At 45.5% G+C, this 21,611-nt stretch overlaps 1 protein-coding gene across 1 annotated transcript in view; it reads right to left on the bottom strand.

Moving 5' to 3' along the window:
* Positions 1-21,611, bottom strand: part of Cdh13 (cadherin 13) — a 952,185-nt gene that overhangs the window by 303,452 nt on the left and 627,122 nt on the right. Inside the window, exon 6 of the mRNA XM_005345742.2 lies at positions 10,972-11,116. Coding sequence (XP_005345799.1) covers positions 10,972-11,116 — 145 coding nt within the window. The remainder of the gene's footprint in view (positions 1-10,971; positions 11,117-21,611) is intronic.

Genomic DNA, 21,611 nt, shown 5'->3' with positions numbered 1-21,611 from the left:
GACTTTGTCCACAGCTGAATTGGGAGAGAGAGAGACACACACACACACACACACAGAGAGAGAGAGAGAGAGAGAGAGAGAGAGAGAGAGAGAGAGAGAGAGAGAGAGAGAAATACTCTCCAGACTTTGAGTGGCATGGCGATATTGTGTTGGGTGAGACCGTTTCAGGATAGTGGGAAATGACAGAGTACAGTCACTGGAAACACACTGGTCTAAGATTGGACTTTGGGAGGACTAACCTAAGTTCATGAGATTCCGCGCGGTCAGTCCTACAGCACTTAGGAGGGCTGCATTGATAGCTAAGGGACAAGCAGCCCAGGGCCGAGCGAAGAGCAGTCAGACAGAATCTACTCAAGATTCTCACTGCTTCCCTCCAGGCAGGCGCATCTCCCTCCATCTCTCCCAGATGGCTCTCAGGAGCATGCTCACTTTCGAAGGACTACAGTGTGTGTGCGTCGCATTTCCTGCTGAGGTCCCTGAGCATCTGCAGGCTGTGTGGGGCAGGACTGGCCTTCATGCACCTCCATTTCCACTAAAAGCGGTGTATCTACACATGGTGGGCTTTCTGGAGATGCTCATCAAAGGAATGAACAAATTGTAAACGAGCACAGACATTTATTTCAAAACCGAACAAAAAGAGAGCATTATGACTCAGAATTCCTGCCACTTGGGACCATTGGAGCCTTGGATGGCATTTATCAGTGACCACCACGGTGTGTGCTTGGGACACTGCCGATTCCTGAAAACCTGGTGAGGGAGGGGAAATATCCCAATATCAGGCTTAAGATCTTACGGCTGAGAAAGGAAACAGGAGGCAGAATCCAGCTCACACCTGGGGAAAATTTATAAACCTATTAAGGTTTACAGTCCTGCTGTAATTCCATAAAGATGGCATCAGGCACAATAATCCAGTGTCATAAACTGTTGCAATGTGTAGTAATCTCCCATTTATCAGAGGATCATCGCAGAAGTCATGTGTGGCCTCTTGTCTCTTTCCTTACCAACCTTGCTTAAGGCTGAAGTTCTCTTGGGCTTGGGGCACTGAAAACATCCATTCTTCTTCTTTTTTTAAAAAGAATTTAACACGTGCATATTTTAACCAAATCTGTACCCCATTCCTTGCCCTCCAATTCTTCCCATGTTCCACAGCACCAATTTCCCCTGCTTCATGAGCTCGCTTTCCCCCTCCCTTAAGCCCACTAAGCCAACATAGTGCTGCCTGTACGTCCATGGGTATTGGGATGCATGGGTGTGCATGGGTGTGCACAGATGTGCACAGATGTGGGGCTGTCTGCCAGAGGTTGGGCTGCTGACCACAGGCTGCATCCCTGAAGGAAACTGACTCTTCTAAAACCATTCTTGGTCCCCTTCTGCCACAGCGACCCACTAAGAAGAGCAGGTTACTATGTAACAGTCAAACCAAACGTTACCAGTCCCCTTCTAAATCAACCAAATCTACTAAATCTGTCCCGCTACATGTAAAACACACCATAACATAAGGAGCCTGGATCCGGGACCTACAAACCTTTTTTTTTTTTTTTTGCAAGATCAGCTAGTACACACTTTAGTCTTTGTAGGATGTATAATCTGGGTCCAATTATCTACATCAGCCAGTGGCCTGAATGCAGTCAATACATAGATAAATATGTCTGTGGTCTCATAAAACCTTACTTAAAATAAAACAAGAATGAGACAGATCTGCTTTGTATTTGCTGACTTCTGTTCACAGTGACTGTGGACTTGTCTGTCTCCTAGAATTCTCTGGACACTTCTCTCACCACTCAGGTCTTTGCTATTCCTTGGCTGCTCTTCCTGGATCACCCTTCTTTCTTTCACCATCTTCAGGTTCAATGTCACCTCATCAAACTTCATGATCATTGCATCACATTAATTTTTTTTTCTGTTTCACCTGTAGGGCTTACGTCATCCTTTCTGCTCATTTAATTGCTGGTTAACTTTCATCTCCCAGAAAATCGCAAGCGGTGTGTGCATTTAGGTGTACATGTGTGTAGGTGTCTGGACATATGGAGGCCAAACAAGCCCGTGTCGTTCTTCAGGTAGTTTGAATAATAATGTCCCTCCTAGACTCAGATGTTTGAATACTTAGATCCCAGTTGATGGTGCTGTTTGGGCAGAGTTGGGGGCGTAGTCTTGCTGGAGGAGGAGGGGAGATGGGCTTGGAGAGTTTAAAAGACTCCTCCCACCTGTGACGAGGTGCTCTAATTTGTGCTTGTGGTTCAAGATGTGAGTTCTCAGCTTCCTGTTTCTGCTGCCAAGCCCGCCGCTTGGTGCATGCCTCCATAACAAATAGACTCCTTCTTCCATAAGTTACCTTGGTTATGGTGTCTTATCATCACAGCAGCAAAAAAAGTGGTGAATGTAGGTTCCATCCACCTTTTTTAAGACAAGGGTCTCTTATCAGCCTGGAACTCAGTGAGTAAGCTAGATTGCCTATCCAGCAAGCTCTGAGGATCTGCCTGTCTCCACCTACTAAGTGCTGGGATTGTAAATGCATATCACCATGGCTGTTTTTTTTTCCATTTTATTTTATATGAATGGATATTTGCCTATATGCATGTCTGTATATGTGCTATATGTATGTAGTGACCACAGAGTCCAGCGGAGGGCATTGGATTCCCTGAACTGGAGTTACAGATGGTTGTGAACCATCATGTGGATGCTAGGAACTGAAACCCAGATTCTCTAGAAGAGCAGCCAGTGCTTTTAACCACTGAGCAATCTTTCCAAATGATTGTCTTTTTTTTTTTAAAGCAGGTTTCATGCATCAAACTTAGGTCCTTAAGCTTGCAAGGCAAGAGCTTTGCCAATTGAGCTATTTCCCCAGCCATCTCCTCAGACTCATAAATGTCTTAAAAGCAGAGACCTAGTCTGGGTCATTTCTATGTCCCTAACACCTTCCACACAACCTGGCTTAGAGCAGTTGACCAATAGGAAGCTGCTGAAGGACTTGTCTGTAGGAACTGCTGTGAAGTCAGTGTCTCTGAAGTTATCAATAATGGATTTGATGCTCTGACTTTCCCCTGTATGCCCAGAATCAGACATGGAGGACAGACTCCAGGGGCACACATTGGCCCACAACAACTCAAGGACTTGTTCAGCCATCATGGAGTAGCCACAGTTACTGGAAGTTTCCGTTGGATACATTTGTTCACATGGCTTTAGAATGATTACTATGCTTCTGAGAGTATTGATGCTTCTTTATCCAATCCGTGTTCTATTTTTTTTTTATTAACCAAGTGAGTTAGATTGCAGTTTTAACTTCAAATCCTCGATGTCACAAATCCTTCCCACCTTCAAATGTTGATGAGCGATGGAAAAGGAGTTTTTCTCTTGAGTCCAAAATAACTTCAGAAGTTTAATGAGCAGGGCTACTATATGTTTACTTTATGAAGGAAGTCATTGGCAGGAGCATTAGAGCCACATCTCTCCAGGTCACCCGGAACTCTAAGGACTCCCTGAAGAGCATAAACACGGATGACTGGCAGAGGAGAGGCAGCATCCAGGCTGACCCAGGACCAAAGACAAAGTCAAGAGGAGAGGATGCAGGAAGCAAGGTGAGGCCTGCCTCCGAAAACCTCCAACCCCATGTGTATATTCAGTTGGTAAGAGGGTTGGTTGTACATGGAATGGAAGGGATAGGGTTCGAAGCTGTGCCTATTAGGGTGACATGTGCAATGGCTGGACACCCTTCTACAAGACCAAGGGGTTCAACCATTCCTCTGCTCTCACTAGAGCCTCTGGCAGCCTCAATGCTCCAGTGATCCAACAGGATGGAAGCCTCTTACATTCAATGGTGTCCACCAGAGTGGGCTGAGTATGTAAGAGTGAAGACTCTGGAAATCACACCGAGGAGTTAATGGACTTGGCTCCGGGAATGTGAGACACATTTGTTGCCTGGGGCCACACAGAGTGAAGAGTCACCGAAGAGGTTCTGTTTCCTTCTTTTTTTTTTTTTTTAAAAAAAAAGATTTATTTTTATTTAAATGTATTGATGTTTTGCCTGCATGTGTGTTTGTGTGAGAGTGTCAGATGCCCTGACACTGGAGTTATAGAAAGTTGTGAGCTACTATGTGGGTGCTGGGAATTGAACCTGGCTCCTCTGGGTCATCTGGAAAAACTGCCAGCATTCTTAACCTCTGAGCTATCTCTCCAGCCCCAAGATTCTATTTCTTGAATGACTAAGAAGATTCAAGAGTGATAAAGGTTCAGATATCACTTTTCATACCATTTGTTCCTGGAATTTTGCCTTTGGGAAGTAGCCTCTGATTGGATTATACAACTCTTTGATAACATTCTTTTATGACCAACTGTACTCAAATGATATGCTCATGACATTCTTCCTGAGACTCAATCCTCTGCCAAGGCTCTGGCTGGGACTTGAGGAGACAGGCAAACAACAGCAACTGTGACCTTCTTCCTTTGCCTCAAAACCCAGGAAGAAGGCCTCAATGAGACAGCCCCATCCTGCTCCAATGCAGATAAAGACCCCAACACAAAACCTCGCTGCTGTTAAGTCCAGGGTAACACATAAATGAAACTTCTCATCAGTATGTATATTTGTGAAAAGAGAAACAATTATCTCCTAATTCCTGAGCTTAGCTGAGACATAGACTACAAACCCTGTGATTACAAGAAGTGCCTAAACATGGATCAAAATGTAATAAGGCTTATTCTCCATCATGCCAATCTGACTCCCACCCTATATAAATTGCCACAAAAGTGGGTGGGGACGAGTCGGTGAACACTGGTCTGCAGAATGGTGATGAGGGCCAAGAAGAGAGCCACAGCTTTGACCAACAGGGGGCTGGTTAACTAGATGACAGCATACCAGACACTGGCTGCTTGCCATAGGGACCAAATAGGCATTCGCTGATTGGCAAAGGTGGACTCGACACAGTGGCTTGCCTGTGCCTGGGTGGAGTCTTGCTTCTGTTGACCCATGTACCTGCCTTTCACTGTGTGGAGATGCCCAGAGGGAACCTAGAAGCCAGCTGATGCAGATGGTTCTTTCTACGTGGTGACTTGATGGAATGAAGTTGTTCACTTAAAGACGTTGAAAGAAAGTTTGCAACTTTAAAACTTTGTTTTTAAGAAAACGCTGCAAGGTGGCTGTGGCCAAATACTCTGGAAACTGTGAGATTGGCTGGGGCAGAAGATAATGAGGGAGAACATGCTTTGAATGTCTGAGATACCAGCGAAGAGAAAATGCCATGGGAAAAGAGGGCACCACCAAAGAGGCTTTACTACCACCAGTCCGACTACATGGGGATTTTATACTGAGCTAGGAATTAAACAGCAGTTCCCAGCATCATAGCCATCCTTAGGCTGAGCTGGGTACCAAATAGCAACCATTAGCATCACGGCCAACTCTACTTAGTTCAAGCCGCTTTGCTGCTGAGCCAAGTTGACCTCTCAGCGTGGACAATTGCCCCAAAGGTCAACGGATTTAGCTGTTTTCCCCATGTCTGGCCTGGTCAGATTCCTTTTAAAATTAGACGGACCATACTGGGAAGAACCTGGGATGAAAATGAGCAGGGGGCATCTCTCTGCTTCCATCACCTCTTGGCAGAGTCTCCCTCCATATAAGAAGAGGTTCAGCTGCTCCTGTGTTAAATATCCTGTCTGGCTCCGGGGTAGCACTGGCCACAATTTCAGTTCATTTTTTTTTTCTCCATTGCTATTTTCTTACATGGTTGTGAATGCTAGCGGGAAAGAACAAAGTCTGCCCCCTTACTATGATGCCCCCAGAGTTTAGTATATGTTGGCGCATTCGGGATGTTTGGGGAACTTATTGGAGGGGAAGTGGAAAGCAGGGAACAAGGCAGTGTGGGAGTCATGGTGTTGTCAGGAGGTCGGCTAATGATCTGGCCTTTCTACAGCATGGAGAATGGCGAGTGCAGTGCCTAGACACTGGTCCTTCTCCTGACTCATATGTGTCTGTGGGCCATATCCCCACCTGAAGGGAAGCTGAATGTGACCAACATGGTAGGTACATGGACTGGATACAGACAGTCTTTACATTACTCGTGTCCCGATGCCTCTCAAGGCCCATGATGGAGTGCTGTTCTGCCAGCTTCCATTTAGGGTAGCTAAGGCCAGCCCCATGAGGAGCTCCTGTGTCTTGCTGGAAGGCTGCCTGAAAGCTTACATCCCAGGTTGCCTTTTTCATAGCTGATCAAAAGTCCTGGAAGCTAAAGTTCTCCTAGAGATGGTTTTCATTGCCCTTAGATGTGCAGGTTGAATGGGGGACATCCTAGCTCTCTTGCCCCTTTACGAGATTAATTCTCATGGGGGTTGATGTCTTTTCCTACCCCTTCCCCAGAGGCTTAAGCTCCACGCGCCCGCCCCAACAGCCTCTCCATACCTCTTGCACTGGCTGATATCCCTCTCCTGAGCTTCCCTTCCCTGGGGTCCCACACTTGCCCCTGACCCCCCCCCCCTTAGAGTATGCTAGGGGAAGCCCTGGTGGTTGCTCATGCGTCAGCCCTTTACAACAGCACTCAGAAGATCAGCAGAGACAAAAACGTGTGCATTGGTGTCAGCAGGGTGCTCAGGGTCCCAGTACAGGCATCCTCTGGGGGAATCCTGAGGTCCTAGCCCTGTTTTCTGCCTTGGTGAGTCTTGGGGCCCTGCGGGCTGGTGGAATGGCCACAGCCTGGATGCAGGTCCCATAAATCAACACTGTAACTATGAAAAGAACTAGAAAAGCCATCATTCTCTGCTGATGTCCCTGCATCAGGAGTGATTCCCCAGAATAATACCCTGGAGTTAGTGCTGAGCATCTGGGAGCAGTCTCCTGTCTGTACCTGCAGATAAATACAGGTGACCTTCCTCTGTGATGGATGGGTAACGATGGCAGCTGGGTACACAGGGACGTGGCACTGATGCCTGGCTCGTTGGGAGATGGATTCTCCTTCATACCAACAATGCATCTCTTTGCTTTAACTTTGCTGAAGGGAACAATGTCAGCACATCAAAAATAATCTCAGTATTACGAGCACACCAGCATCTTCTGAGCATTTGTTATGGTCTAAGTACCGGATACAACCTGCTGTCTCATTTAATCTCCACCTACAGGCTCCCAACTAGCTACTGTTCTGTCCCACTCCATCTCACAGACAAGGCAGTTGAGGCTTCTAGAAGGTTCAGTGACTTGCCTGAAGTCTCACCTTGTTAAGAAACTGAATGGAAGGCATTGAACCCCATACTAAGGTATAAGGCTGCTACCAAAACCAAGTGCATTATGTATGGAGTTGGATGTGAAATGATAGCGGTACCCCTTGCTCATCAATGATTAAAAGCCTAAGATGTTGGTGACAGGAGAGGTGACAAGAAGGGTCTCTTCAGAGCACTAGGCTCTACGAAGTTATATAGACCACACCCCAGGCCACTGGCCCTAGGTAGATGGGCTTAGAAGAAAGTATTGAGATTACTAACAAGGGTCTCAATATCTCCCCCTGTTTCCCCCAGAGCCTTCCTCGGAAGGTTCACAATAAGTCAAAAGGTTTCAGAGAGCCTAGTTGTTGATCAGGATGCCTGTTCACTTTCCATTAGGAGCTGAATTGGTCCACTGGACAGAACTGCACTAACACAAACATGCCCCCATCCAGACCTGCTTAGAGTCTAGTTCTACCATCAGAGCAGATGAGACCCACAAGCTGAGTGTCTCATGGATCTCAGGCCCATATGAGGTGCAAACATGGATGAGGACTGTTGTGCACACATGCAGATTCTGTTGACCATAGACCCATAACTGAGCTGGGGTTGGTGACTGTGATGGTTAGGTTTTACCTGTCAACTTATCACAACCTAGGGTCACTTGAGAAGAGAGCTTCAGCTGGGGAAATGTCTAGATCAGGTTAGCCTGCAGACATGTCTGTGAGAGACTGTCTTGATGGCTACTGAGGTAGGAAGATGAATACTATTGCATGGTTTGGGTCCTGAACCGTGTAAGAGGGAAGAAAGCTAGCTAGCTGAAAACAGAAAACAAGCAGGCAGTATGAGAGCATTCATTCATTCATTCATTCATTCATTCATTCTTTTCTTCTCTTGACAATGGGTGTGGCCAATGGTCACAGGCTCCTGCAGCTGAGACTTCTCTGCAACATTGGACTGTAACCTGGAAATGAAGACAAATCAAGCCCCTAGCTTGCTTTTGGTCAGGATGCTTTGTCACCACGACGGAGGTGAAACAGGAAGAGAAACCTCTCATCAAAACAAAGCATCATCGTCCAAATTTCCCCATGGTCCTCCTGGCCTTTGGGAAGACGGTAGCCAAATCCAGAATGGTACATGTGGGTGAGCTTGCAGATCACAGCTCAGGACATGGATACTCTTTTGACTCTTGGTTTTCTCATCATCTGTGAGATGAGGATTGCTGGATCCAGCTCTCAGGGTAGGAAAAGGCTAGTGGGTGGCGTGCGGGAGGGGGGTGGGGGAGTGTATCATATCTACATCCTCCAGCACACAATGAGAACTCAGCTCAATGATGGAGAGTCCAGTGGCTGTTTATATTGTCAAGTTTATGGAACAACTGAAAATAGAGGGGCCGGGACTACAGCGATGGCTTGGTTAGTAAAGTCTTGACACACAGCCTGAAGACCTGTGCTGCATCCCCAGCACCAGCGTGAAAATCTGGGCATGGGAGTGTATATCGGCAATCCCAGCATTGAGGAAGTGGTGGCAGGGGGATCCCAGGACTTGCTGATCAGCCAGCATAGCAGAAATTGCCGTCTCCAGGCTCAGTGAGAGACTCTGCCTCAAAAACTATAAGGTGGAGAGTGATTGAGAAATAGCCAATAAAGGACCAGGGATTTATAAACACAGGAGAAGCAATCACTTGTCTAACCAATCAGGAAACAAAGAACATACGGTGTATGTAATTTGAAAGGGGTCTCAGTGGGGAAGAGGGTTAGAGGAGGTTGGAACATCACCCACCATCTCAAAACCCTGAGATTGTTCCCTCTGTAAGTTTTTTACGGGGTGCTACTGAATCTCTGGAGTCATGCATTAAGAATGTCTCCTCTGCCCTCCAATATCTACCTCTTGACACCAAATCTCACCAGTTCCTTCCCATGACTGCTCTAGAGTTAAACCTAGAGTCTGCTGAAAAAAAGGAAGACAGTGACCAGGACCATTCTGCACCCACAGAGGCATCCATTCCACCAGCCGTCCTAATCTTATGCATTTTACGGGATAATATCAATTACAGAGCAAAGTGTGGGCTGGTTTATGTTTCCTGGAGATGTGTCTGCCCCTAACCAAATAGCTTTGTGCATTAAGAAATTCAATGTGCATAAAGGATTCAATTTTTTCCCTGAAAATATGACAAGTATATAAAGCAATAGCACCTGAAATGCTCCTAAACTTTACGGAAGGACACGGCTGTGGGAGGAAGATTGGCCCTCATCTCATCACATACACGTATGATACAGAGACAGGGCATGCTCGCAGTCCCCGATGCACCATGGGCTTTAATGCTGGGTTCATGTTGCTTTCAGCCCATCCGTATTCCAGTCGCTCACACTCAGGGTCTGGGGACCGCACACGGGAAGAAGGAATTATTCTTTGCTGTGCTCACACTCTGGCCTCCTTAATAGCTTTCTCCATCCATCTTGCTGACCTGGTCTGCCCCCTCCGCTCCTTAAAGTAGATTTCTGTAAACATCACAACCAAAGTCCAGGGTCTCTCTCATCAGAAGTCCCCTCTCCATCAAAAAACAACCCCTGGAGAGGTGCCAGGAGGCTGACATGCCCTGAAGTGGTCTGACTTACCTTCACCTGCACCCTGGGGCCTTGATACCACTCCTTTCCCCCCATTTCTCCCCGATAACACCTTGGGAAACACACAGCAAATTTGCCTTCATCATTTGTATGAGAACACATTCAAATCTGGGAGGGGGGATGTCTGCTACTGCTCTTTCGGGGGGACGTGATGGAGACCACGGGGACCATGCTTGTGGAGTTAAAGGGAGGTTTGAGGCATCTTGCATATGATTATTCACCTGGTAGTCTGGGGAGGTTACCATGGCAACACTTCCAAAGTCTCCAGGATCTACATGTCATTGATACATCCCATCAATTCAACAAAGGGAGAGCAGCAGCCCAAGCTGGCCCCTGTCTTCTCTATGGCTTGCTGATTGACTATTTTGCTCATTGTGTAGTCAAAACCTCAGAACCAGCAACAGGGACACCCTTAATAAGGGGCTTTTTTTTTCTTCACCCAAATGTGTCTAAAAGCTTAAAATCAAAGCAGACTCTAACAGGGATCGCTTTCTCCTTTCTTCTCCGCTTTCACAGCGTGATGCTCACAGGTGACTTCTGCTGGACACTGGAAACTTTAATTAGGATGTTCTGGGGGCTCTAAATTCTAAGTCTTTCCCTGATAGGTTAAACATGGTGAAAGATAACAGGGCCCCGAGGCATCCTGGAGTAATTTTCAGGACAGTAGCTACATGTATTTCCAGAGAGAGAGAGAGAAAGAGAGAGGAATGTCTTGCCTTCAGTCCTTTGACTGAAGACAAAAGCGGTCTCTCCAAGAATCTTCTAAGGAAAAGGAAAAAGGTCCAGCCTGTCACACCAACATTGTTCTTCTTGAAAGGCAATTATGAAAAGGATTCACAGAGCAATTTATGTGGAGGACAGCCATTCTCATCAAAACTCCATGGGGTGACAGTTATGCCTTCATCTCTTACACTGCGTGCGACCTATTCACACTGTGCCCAACACTAACCAGGCATCGGAGTCCTGGATGGAGCATCACCCCTGCAGACAAGGAAATGCATTTCCATAGTTCACAGCCCCCCAGTTATGTTCTGGTATGATGTTTCCAGCTCTTGCTAGAATCCAGAGGAACATTAGCATTGTTTCACGACAACCAGTAGGAATCCCCAAAGATGATCATGTGCCACTTTTAGGACCATCATGTTGATGTCCAGTCAGTAAGACTTACCTGTGGGTGACCCTTCCATGACGTGGCCAATGTAAGGACCTTCCCGAAAGATGGGTCTGTTGTCGTTCTGATCGATCACAATGACTTCCAAGGGCACTGGCCCCTCCAGAGTTTTGCCACTGACATCGGTGGTCTCCACAAACAGCTGGATGAGGAAAGAGATTGGGAGAGAAAGAAACCATTATTTAAAAAAAATATCAAAACAAGGTTCCCCACAGACAGTATGCTTTATCAGTCATTTTACAAGCCTTTGGTGATATTCGAACTCTAGTTTCCATGAGTTGTCACCAGGATGAGAACAGAAAGTAGAATGCTTACAATACAAGGCAGAGATCAACATGTGTCACAACACCCCTTGGAAAATCCACAATTAAATCATCAAATCTGCAAAGAAATTTAAACACAGACACACACAGACACAGACACACACACACACACACACACACACACACACACACACACCCGCAATTCACCCTAGTTGGGAAAGCGTGCTTACGCTGTTGGTTTTTCCAACATCATTATCCTTAAAAGGAACATTACACTAATAGAAACAATAGATGAAGCACCATGAACTGAGGGAACCCACAGCTTCAGTGGTCATGCCGAGGAGAAACTTAGGTCAATTCCACATCTAGAGGCATCCTTCGGGTAAGAGGGCTGGTGTGGGCAGGGCTCTGCTGTGACCTCAGGAGTCCTGCCCACCTTAAATAGTCAGAGACTTCCCAGATCCATGAAGAGCTTCCAAAGGGAAGTCCTTCCAGATCTCAGTCAAGAAGGCAACATGGGGACTCAGCGGTGTTGCTGAAATGGAAGCAGAGTACCATAGCATGGCATTCCCAGGGCATTGTTATTGCCACAGTTCCATTAGCTGTGCTGAACCAGGCCTTGGTTTCTCTCCATAACAGCAGTAAGATTTTAGTTTTCTAATACATCCCCTTCAGAGGGGATCACCATGTACCCTGGTCATGGAGTCCCTTCACCAAGATTCTCAATTCTTTTTTTTTTGTTTGTTGTTGTTATTGGTGGTGGTGAGTTTTCTTACAGATTAGTGAAGCAGACAAGATAAACATGATGATCTTACCTATGTGATTTGCAAATGTGGGTATCAGATGAAACCCAGCCTACATGGGCAAAGGGATTATTTTCTGTTTTTCTTTAGTGGTATCATATCCTCTGTGTTAATACATACATATATACATACATACATACACACACACATTTGTACACATGTTTCTATACCCACTTGATTTCTTGGGCAGGTAAGTTTTGGAAAAATTCAAATGGACAAAGCCTCCTAACACTGCACTCAAATGAGGTACAATAGGAAAGAAACACTGTTTCAAAGTTGAGGTTTGGGAGACAAGGCTCAGTCAGTAACAGAGGAACCTGAATTCAGATCACCAGAACCCCATTAAACCAGAGTACAGTACCAAGTGTCTACAATCTCAACAAAGAGGAGGCAAAGGCAGGAAGCCACATTGGTGAATGCCAGGCTCAGTTGGGGACTTTATGTCTTTGTTTCCTGTCACTGAGATGAATCCTCCCCCCCCCCAAGTCAACTTAGGGGAGAAAGATTTCATCTCAGCTTTTAGTCTAGGTTTCCATCCATTGTACCTGAAAAGCCACAGGTGCAGGCACTTGAGGGGGTTGTTCACAGCACACACACAATCAGGAAACTATGAATTGATGCGTGCACACTAGTGTTTAACTCACCTTCCTTACTTGTACAGTCCAGGATCCCCTTTCTAGGGAATGGTGCCACCCACAGTGTGTGTGTGGGTTCTTCCCTCATCAATTGATGTAATAAACACAATTATCCATAGATATGTCTACAAGCCAACCTGATTTAGATAATTCCTCATCGATCCTCTCTTCCCAAGCAATTGGAAGTTGTGTCGAGTTGACAGCTAAGACCAAGGATCACACACCCCGTCTCAGACAATTGATGAGAGTGGCTGAGGAAGACACCCTGCATTGACCTTTGACCACCACATGTACACATGTGTGTGTCACACTCATGTACACATTCCCACACAAAACCTGACATCCTTGTGAGTTTCCCTCGCCCTTCTCATGGTAGGGCCAGACCCTAGCGAGCACATACGGCCTTTCTGAAGGACACCACGGCGCTCACATTCCAGAGGGGCTGGCAGTGTCAGAAAAATCAATGCTGAGAGATGCTATTGCCTTCCGTCTCCCCTCCTGAGTGAGATGCCTCGAACACACAAACCCTCCCTCGGAAAGCTGAAACCCTGTTTGTTTCCTGTGAGTCACGTGACAGATTCGAGTGGCTGTGTTTGAGACTCAGAAACAAAGCAAGAAAGAAGGCGGCACAGGGAAGCGTCCCCACCCCCACCTACCACCTTTGCAAAGCTGCAGGGCTGAGCCCGCCTGCAGAAGGATGGACAGCTATGGGCAGCTGGCCCATGGTGGGAAGCCCCAACATGGCTGCCCTAGGGAAATAACGCCAGCAGCCCTTTATGACTTTGGCTTGCTTGAATTTTTTTTTTTTTTTTTGACAGAGTTTTACTCTGCGACTCAGACTGACCTGGACTTGCCTGAATGGAATTACAGGCCTGAGTGACTATGATCACCCAAATCTTACTTCGAAGTTCAAGGGTTTGTCTTCAGCCTCTCTTAGGGGTGGTGTGAGTGTTTTATGTGTAAATTCATTCAGTCCAGTCTTAGCAGGCAGGGGAGGTGACCCTGAGACCCCCAAAGGCATAATAGAGGCTTTACAGGGTCATTGTCTTCCTTCTGCACCACAAGCAAGTCCTCTTGTTCCTTCCCATTCAACTACGTGAGCCCATTCAGCTCCTCCACCTCAGCACACTTGTGCGGCACAGGTGTCATATAAAACACACCTCCCAAGCCGGGCTGCCCAGTTTCAGGCCTATTCATCTCCTTTTCAGCCTAGAGTCCATGACTATCCTTCAGTTCCTACAGACTAGTCTGCCCCTGCTTTGCCCTCTCCTGGATGGAACAATTCTCACAGCACGGAATCCCCACACACGTATGCCTCTCCATGTTGACCTCGGCCCGCTCCCAAGCACAGGGGCATGGTGGAGACGCTTGGTTAGTGAATGCCCGGATCTGAGGCCTCAGACAGCATTAAAGCCCTCTCCCCAAGAGGTGGTTTCTCTTTAAGAGACCAGAGTCGAAGTGCTGGCCTCAGCTTTGGCCATCTGTCCTTTTTCCCCAACTCTGGCACAGGAGGCTGACACTCAGTCTGAGTCCACGAGCCTGGGGCCAGTTGACAGTCTTAATTGACTGACACAAGCCCCAGTGGTAAACAATATCAAAGCATATTAAACTGACAGCTTACTTTTTTAAAGAAGGGAATTAACAATTATTTGGTGTTGCCTTTACTTATTATTTATTTATTTTGTTTTTTTAAGACAGGGTTTCTCTGTATAGCCCCAGCTGTACTGGAACTCACTCTGTAGACCAGGCTGGCCTTGAACTCTTAGAGCGTTGCCTGCTTCTGCCTCCCAAGGATTTTGGAGCACAGTAAGCATGCATAGTCTTGCTACTAGCCACGAGAGTACCTACCAACATGCACAATGGGTCTCTGTATATTGCATAGCCCTCTGCCACAGAGCACAGGCTGGGCATGTTACCACCAGGAACATGTTACCAGGAAGCTCAGCTCTGTGCCGACCCCTGTACTCCAGTGTGTGTACATAACCCCCTGCCACAGAGCACGGGCTGGGCATGTTACCACAGCAGTTCAGCTCTGTGCCCCACCCTCACCCCCAGGGATGTTTAGCCTGGGATATTGTTCTTTGTGAGTTGTTCATTTTTTATGAAATAGGGTTCCTCACTGGCCTCCGCCTCACTCATGTAGTTAGACTAGCTAGCTAGCGTGTCAATCCCAGGGTTCTCTCCACCTCCCTAGCCCTGGGATTACAAGTATATCACCAGAGCCAGGTTTTTCTATGTGAGTCCTTAGATCAAATTCAGATCCCGCATTCCTTTAGACCAGCTCTGGTGACGCAGAGGCAGTCAGATATCTGGAGGTTCGATGACAGCCTGGTTTACAGAGTGAGTTCCAGGCAAATCAGGGCTACACGGTGAGGTCCTGTCTAAATTGAAACAAAACAACACAACAAACAGAAACAAGTGCAGGACCTCATGCTTCCAAGAGGCACCTGGCTGACTGAGCCATTTTCCCCCAGTCACAGAGCCATAGAATTTTCTTAAAAGAAGACAAAACTTAAATTATAAACATAAAAATCAAATGACCTAAGTGGATACATGAAATGTGACACCACAAGGGTCACCCTGGAAGTTTCTGGAGCGAAGATGCATTATCCCAAGGGAGACTGACAAAGAGACCATGTGATACATGCTCCAGCTCAGAGGGGTTTGGTAGCTGGGTGCAGGGGTGTGGAGTCACTGTGTTCATGCATGCTGCTTCAGAGGGTATGGTGCGGGTTCACTAGGCTGTGAGTTATAGCCTCTGAGAGTGGAAGGAGAGGACTGGGGAAGGCCACCAGGGTAAAGTCCCCTTAAACATCTTTCCTGGTACCCAGCTCCTCTACTTCCTTCCATCTGGGGGAAAATGAGTGTGTGTGGGGGGTGTCTACTAGAGATTGTGAACCAGTAATGCCTTGATATGCGAGCCAACGACTCTTTAATTAATCAACGCCCTGTAATGACTGAGATGCTCTCTGTATGATGCATTCACAAGGCTCCTTACAAACAAAACCCAAAGCGAACCCATAATGAAACCAAATTACAAAGCACACAGAAGTTGTTGGCTTCCGGCACAACAACAAACCATTAACATAGTGGCCTGCATTTGGCTCATCTTCTCATCTCCCCCCATGAAAGACACGGAATCTGACACTGTGATCATACACACAATGAAGAACAAACCCGCTGTTACAAGGCCAAGATGAAGAGCCAGGCCTTAAAAGACAGTGTCCTTTGTAGCGTGGGCTGCCTCAAGTCCCAGAAGAGACGCTTGGATCAATGGAGTCAGAGGCACAGCGCCATGTGCAGTCAATGCCCTGGGGAGTCATTTTGAAGAGAAACGACCCAGGGAGCACGCCAGCCAGTGACCTTTTATCAACTCTGATGATACTGATTTGCTTTGGGCAGAGTATTCAAATGAAAAACACAGACACACACAGTTAATGACTTTTTTTTTTTTTTTGAGATGCTGTAGTACATGCCCCGGTATCAGTGAGTTGCTCACAGAGGCTTATTTCCAGTCATAATAAATGACGATCTTATCCTGGCTGCAGCTCCAACACAGCGAGACTCAGTTTCCCTGTACAGATAAGACCCCGTTGCCCCAGGGAACGTTTTCTATCTGTATCTCCTCCTTGTGGCACATTTTCCGACTAGGATGCCAGGATTGATGCCATCTGTGGACCGCGTCTTTGGGAACGTCCACTTGAACGAACTCAAAGATCTTAACAAAAGTGGCCTCGCTCTTTGCCTTCCAGACATCTTTTGTAGCACAGTGTACGAACCAATCAGGGACCACACTAGGATCTCTGCAGGTTCATTGTGGGTGAACACAGGGACAAGGTCTGGCATCTCCAGGTAAGTCTGGAGAGAATTCTCTCTCTCTTTCCCTCTCCCTTTCACCTCTCCCCCTCTCTCTATGTGTATGTGTGTTGCCACATAAAACCTTGATATGTGGTGGTTTCCCAGGAAATTCGGGATCAACCTACCCCTGGACCCAGCAATACCACTCTTGGGAATATACCCAAGAGATGCCCTATCATACAACAAAAGTATATGCTCAACTATGTTCATAGCAGCATTGTTTGTAATTGCCAGAACCTGGAAACAACCTAGATGCCCTTCAATGGAAGAATGGATGAAGAAAGTATGGAATATATACATATTAGAGTACTACTCAGCAGTAAAAAAACAATGACTTCTTGAATTTTGCATGCAAATGGATGGAAATAGAAAACACTATCCTGAGTGAGGTAAGCCAGACCCAAAAAGAGGAACATGGGATGTACTCACTCATATTTGGTTTCTAACCATTATTTATAATAATAATATAATAAATAAAGGACATTGAGCCTATAATTCGTGATCCTAGAGAAGCTAAATAAGAAGGTGAACCCAAAGACAAACATATAGTCATCCTCCTGGATATTAACCTTCATCAGGCGCTGAAAGGAGACAGAGATAGAGACCCACATTGGAATACCGGACTACAACCCCAAGGTCCAAATCAGGAACAGAAGGAGAGAGAGCATGAACAAGGAACTCAGGACCGCGAGGGGTACACCCACACACTGAGACAATGGGGATGTTCTATCGGGAACTCACCAAGGTCAGCTGGACTGGGTCTGAAAAAGCATGGGATAAAACCAGACTCGCTGAACATAGTGGACAATGAGGACTGCTGAGAAGTCAAGAACAATGGCACTGGGTTTTGATCCTACTGCATATACTGGCTTTGTGGGAGCCTAGACTGTTTGGATGCTCACCTTACTAGACCTGAAAGGAGGTGGGAGGTCCTTGGACTTCCCCACTGGGCAGGGAACCCTGACTGCTCTTCAGGCTGATGAGAGAGGGGGAGTTGGTTGGGGGAGGGGGAGGGATATGGGAGGTGGAGGCGGGGAAGAGACAGAAATCTTTAATAAAGAAAGAAAGAAAGAAAATAAAAAAATAAAAAAACCCTTGATATGAGGGCTGGAGAAATAGCTCAGAGGTTAAGAGCACATACTGCTGTTCCAGAGGACCCCAGTTCAGTTCCCAGCATCCATGTCAGGCAGCTCACGACCACCTCGCTAGTAACTCTAGCTCCTGGGGATTTGGTACCTTCATTTTCTCCCTAAGGGTACCCACATGAAGGCACATATATATACAAATCAACACATCTATTTAGAAAAATAAGATCTTGGATTTCCCACCCCCCCCCCCCAGGAGAAGAAAAGGCGAGAGCCGCTGATGCGATGGTGTAGATGCCAGTGGCATCTCGGCTTTGTATTTTTGCCCTGAAATGGAGCTTGTAAGTTTGTCTCTAGAACCTTGCAGTTATTCAGAGCTTATGCAAGAGAAAAATTCCACAAAGCTCCCTTGAAAATTAGCCCACAGATTTTATTTTAAAAAAAGAGTGCTGTGTTCTTTATTTACGAGGTGATCCCTGGAGGTTGAGGGCTGCTCGGAGACTTAAGAAATGACCTGGGATTCTGTGTTTGCTGTGATAAACAAGAAAATGATAAACCTGAGTCTAACTTAGTTTGTAAACGTAGCACTTAAATTGGCCATGCTTTTTGTACTGGTGCCTACCATTCATACATGGTGCTTAATATCTCATATTACATTGGCATCAAGTTATTTGTTAAAGACTTTTTTGTAAAAAGCAGGTGTTCTGTACACAGACACACACAGACACACACACACAGACACATACACACACACACACATATATATACACCTGCACATAATACATCTATTTATCTACATCTATCTATCTATCTATCTATCTATCTATCTATCTATCTATCTATCTATCGTACTTATTTGTCTACCTAATATCATGGCCTATCATCTTCTATCATCTATCTGTCTATCATCTATGTATCTATGTATTTACCCATGTATCTATCATCTATCTGTTTGTATCTATCTATCTATCTATCTATCTATCTATCTATCTATCTATCTATCTATCTATCTATCTATCTATCTATCTATAGCATAGGCTCCTGGTCTCATTAGACCATAGACATCTTGAAGACAGGTATTCTACTGCATGGTAGAACTTCATCAATCAAGTGTTTTGAACAAACTAAGCACCAAGTGACACTTTCTATTGAGTTTTGTCTTTAATTCTCAGGCTTCTTCCCACCAGGACATCTACACAAGTGACCTGGACTAAGAAGGGGGTTTCTGATCTCAATTTTCTCTTTAAACCCCTTATAAAAACTGACATATGCTAATCTCTGGGACCTAGTGATATGTCAGATTTCATAGTCAGCTATGAAGATAGCAGGTCAGCTCACCTAAAATAGAGTTTTACCTGGATATTACTGGATCATATGTAATCTCAGGGTGTCCAGGAAGGAGGGAGACTAGAAGGTCACAGTGATGTAGTGGGGACTTGACCTGCCATTGGCGGCTTTGGATATGGAGGATGGGACCATCACCCAGTGATTGCGGGCAGCCTCCTGAAACTCAATAGGGTGTCTACAGGTCTATATGCACACATGTGAGCTCTGCATACATGTGTGAAAATAGACCTGTAGACACCTAGATGCGCCCTTGCCACAACCATGTGCAATGCTCAACCCACAAAACAGCGTGATAATAAATGCACAGGGTTCTGAGCAACCTGTTACGGAAGGCAGCAATAGGAAATTAATACAGTGTTCACCTAATTTATTGTTCAAACCAGACTATGTTGTAGCATGAAAGTAGATACTATTAATAATTATGCCCAAACAACAGGCACTGGCTGAAGCCATGTTAGGTAAACTGGGCCACACTGTTCTCTTACTCGAGTAAGTAGCTGGTTCCCTGGGTCTCAGTTTGTGCACACAACAAACGGCATTTGGAAGACCTCTCTGTGTGTTATTATTAGAGTAAGAGAGGGATACAGGAATTTAGCACAATGCTGGACTCAGAAGGAATGCCAGACATAGGCCTGTCTGTCAAGGGGAAGTGACCTTGGCGTGTGTACTTTCTGGGCTTCAGTAACATATACCAGGATCACACCTGAGATCAAGATCCCTGTGGCAGCCAATGAGTTCCAAGAAGCAGTACCTGGCTGCTGTGTCTGTGTGTATGTTGGATTCGGGGGTGGGGGGGGTTCCTCAACCTGAAAGGGGAGCGCAGTCATCCCCACACAGTCCTCCTAGGGAATCTTTCATCCCCCATAGATCTTTATTTAGACAACGGCTAACAGGGATGAGGTATTGTCTGCTCAGTGCTATGTGTCACCCCTTCTCCTTTTGAAACTCTCTCCTATTAAACAGTCCAGGTTTCTCTTTGACACCCAGAAGTTACTTCCATGATACGGATGCGCTATGAACAAGTCCTGAAGAGTTCCCAGGGACAAGCGCTTTGAACCTTTTGTAGCCTGCCTCTGCTTTTGTTTATGTGACTGTCTAAGTCTCTCTCCCCTGGAGGCTGTGATGCTCACGGTTCACCTGCAAAAAGGAGCTGGGAATTTCATACTTGTTATGTTATTAATTAAAGATCTCGATCCTATTACCAGAAGCATTGGAGAGGCTCCCTATTCAGAGCTCTGGTGCTTCCGATGTCAATGGAAAAAATTCCATTCTCCAAGTGAATTCCTTTTTTAGCTACAAAGAGAATACCTTTTCCTTATGTATATGCATGCTCACAACCACACCAGATTTTGAGGGCATTTTTTCCATTTAATTTTTGAAGTAACTTTAATTATGCAGAAGAAGTCAATGCAGATATTCAAAATAATTTTATTTAAGCAGCGAGGTGAAGTCACAGTAAATACCCTGTACCTCCAGAGGGGACACAGGCTGGAAATTTTAATTGGCTTGAGTAGAATTTACATAAATCACGGATGATGGAATTATGCCAGGCCCATTAGAACCATGTACAAGGGTTAAGGAGATTTTTGTGCAAAGACAAGAAATATAATACTTTGGAAAGCAAAGCCATGGGAAAAGCATTGGGGAGGATTTAATTTTTATTTGTATTTTTCTCAAATCCTAAGCAGAATGCAGAATAACGGAAGTGAAAGTTTTACTTTATTTAAAGATTTTTTAAAAAAATAGACGCATGTGCAAACCTGTGTGTGTGTGAGTGTAGTTCCTGCAGGAGTCATATGAGGGCCTCAGATGCCCTGGGGCTTGAGTTACAGGTGGTTGTAAGGTAGTTACAGGTGCTGAGAACTGAACTCAGGACCGCTGCAAGGGCAGCAAGCACCTTGACTTCTGGGCCATCCCTCCAGCTCCCAGCACTCTAAAGTTTGCACATTTAAAGTCAATTTGTGAAGTATAAAATTTATCAAGCATCCGTGCTCAACAAAAATGAAGGTTAGCGTATTAAAACTGAAAGCGTTACCCAATGAATTCTGGGTAGATTAAGGCGCCGAGAGGGTAAAGAGCCACTGAATATTTATGAAACAGAGCAAAGAAGACCTTTCTGAGTTATAATCATAAGCGTAATTTACTCTGTGAATTATTGATAGATTAAGGTACTTGAATGAAAGTTTTTATAAGCTAAAATACCAAGAGAAAGCAAACAGAAGACTGGGGAGATGGCCGAGGATATGTTTGTGTCAAATAAACCCTGGTTTATTTTGAATTTACAAAAAGCTGGTTTAAAAAAAAGCAATAAGGAAAGAATAACTATTAGCGAAACAACAGAACAAAAAGACAAAAAAATTATAAAAAATGAAATGAAATCTGTTTTACTTATAAAATTGCCAAAATAATCAGAAAAAGCCAAGCAATCTACTTGACAAACTCAGGAGAAAACAAATTCTCATGACTGCTGGTGCCAAAACACCTTTGTAGGTCATGGCTATGTCTCGGCAGGTAAAGGAGTTTGTCCCCAAGCCTATGGATTGAGTTTGATACTCAGGATGGTGGGTATCAGAGAGAACCAGTTCACAAAAGTTATCCTATATATGTCCACATATACGGCACGGCACCTGAACACATGTGTGCACA

This window comes from Microtus ochrogaster, chromosome 4 (assembly GCF_000317375.1).
Source record: "Microtus ochrogaster isolate Prairie Vole_2 chromosome 4, MicOch1.0, whole genome shotgun sequence".
NCBI lineage: Eukaryota > Metazoa > Chordata > Mammalia > Rodentia > Cricetidae > Microtus > Microtus ochrogaster.
The sequence above is the reverse complement of the archived record's forward strand: the minus strand, read 5'-3'. Positions and strand labels throughout refer to the sequence as shown.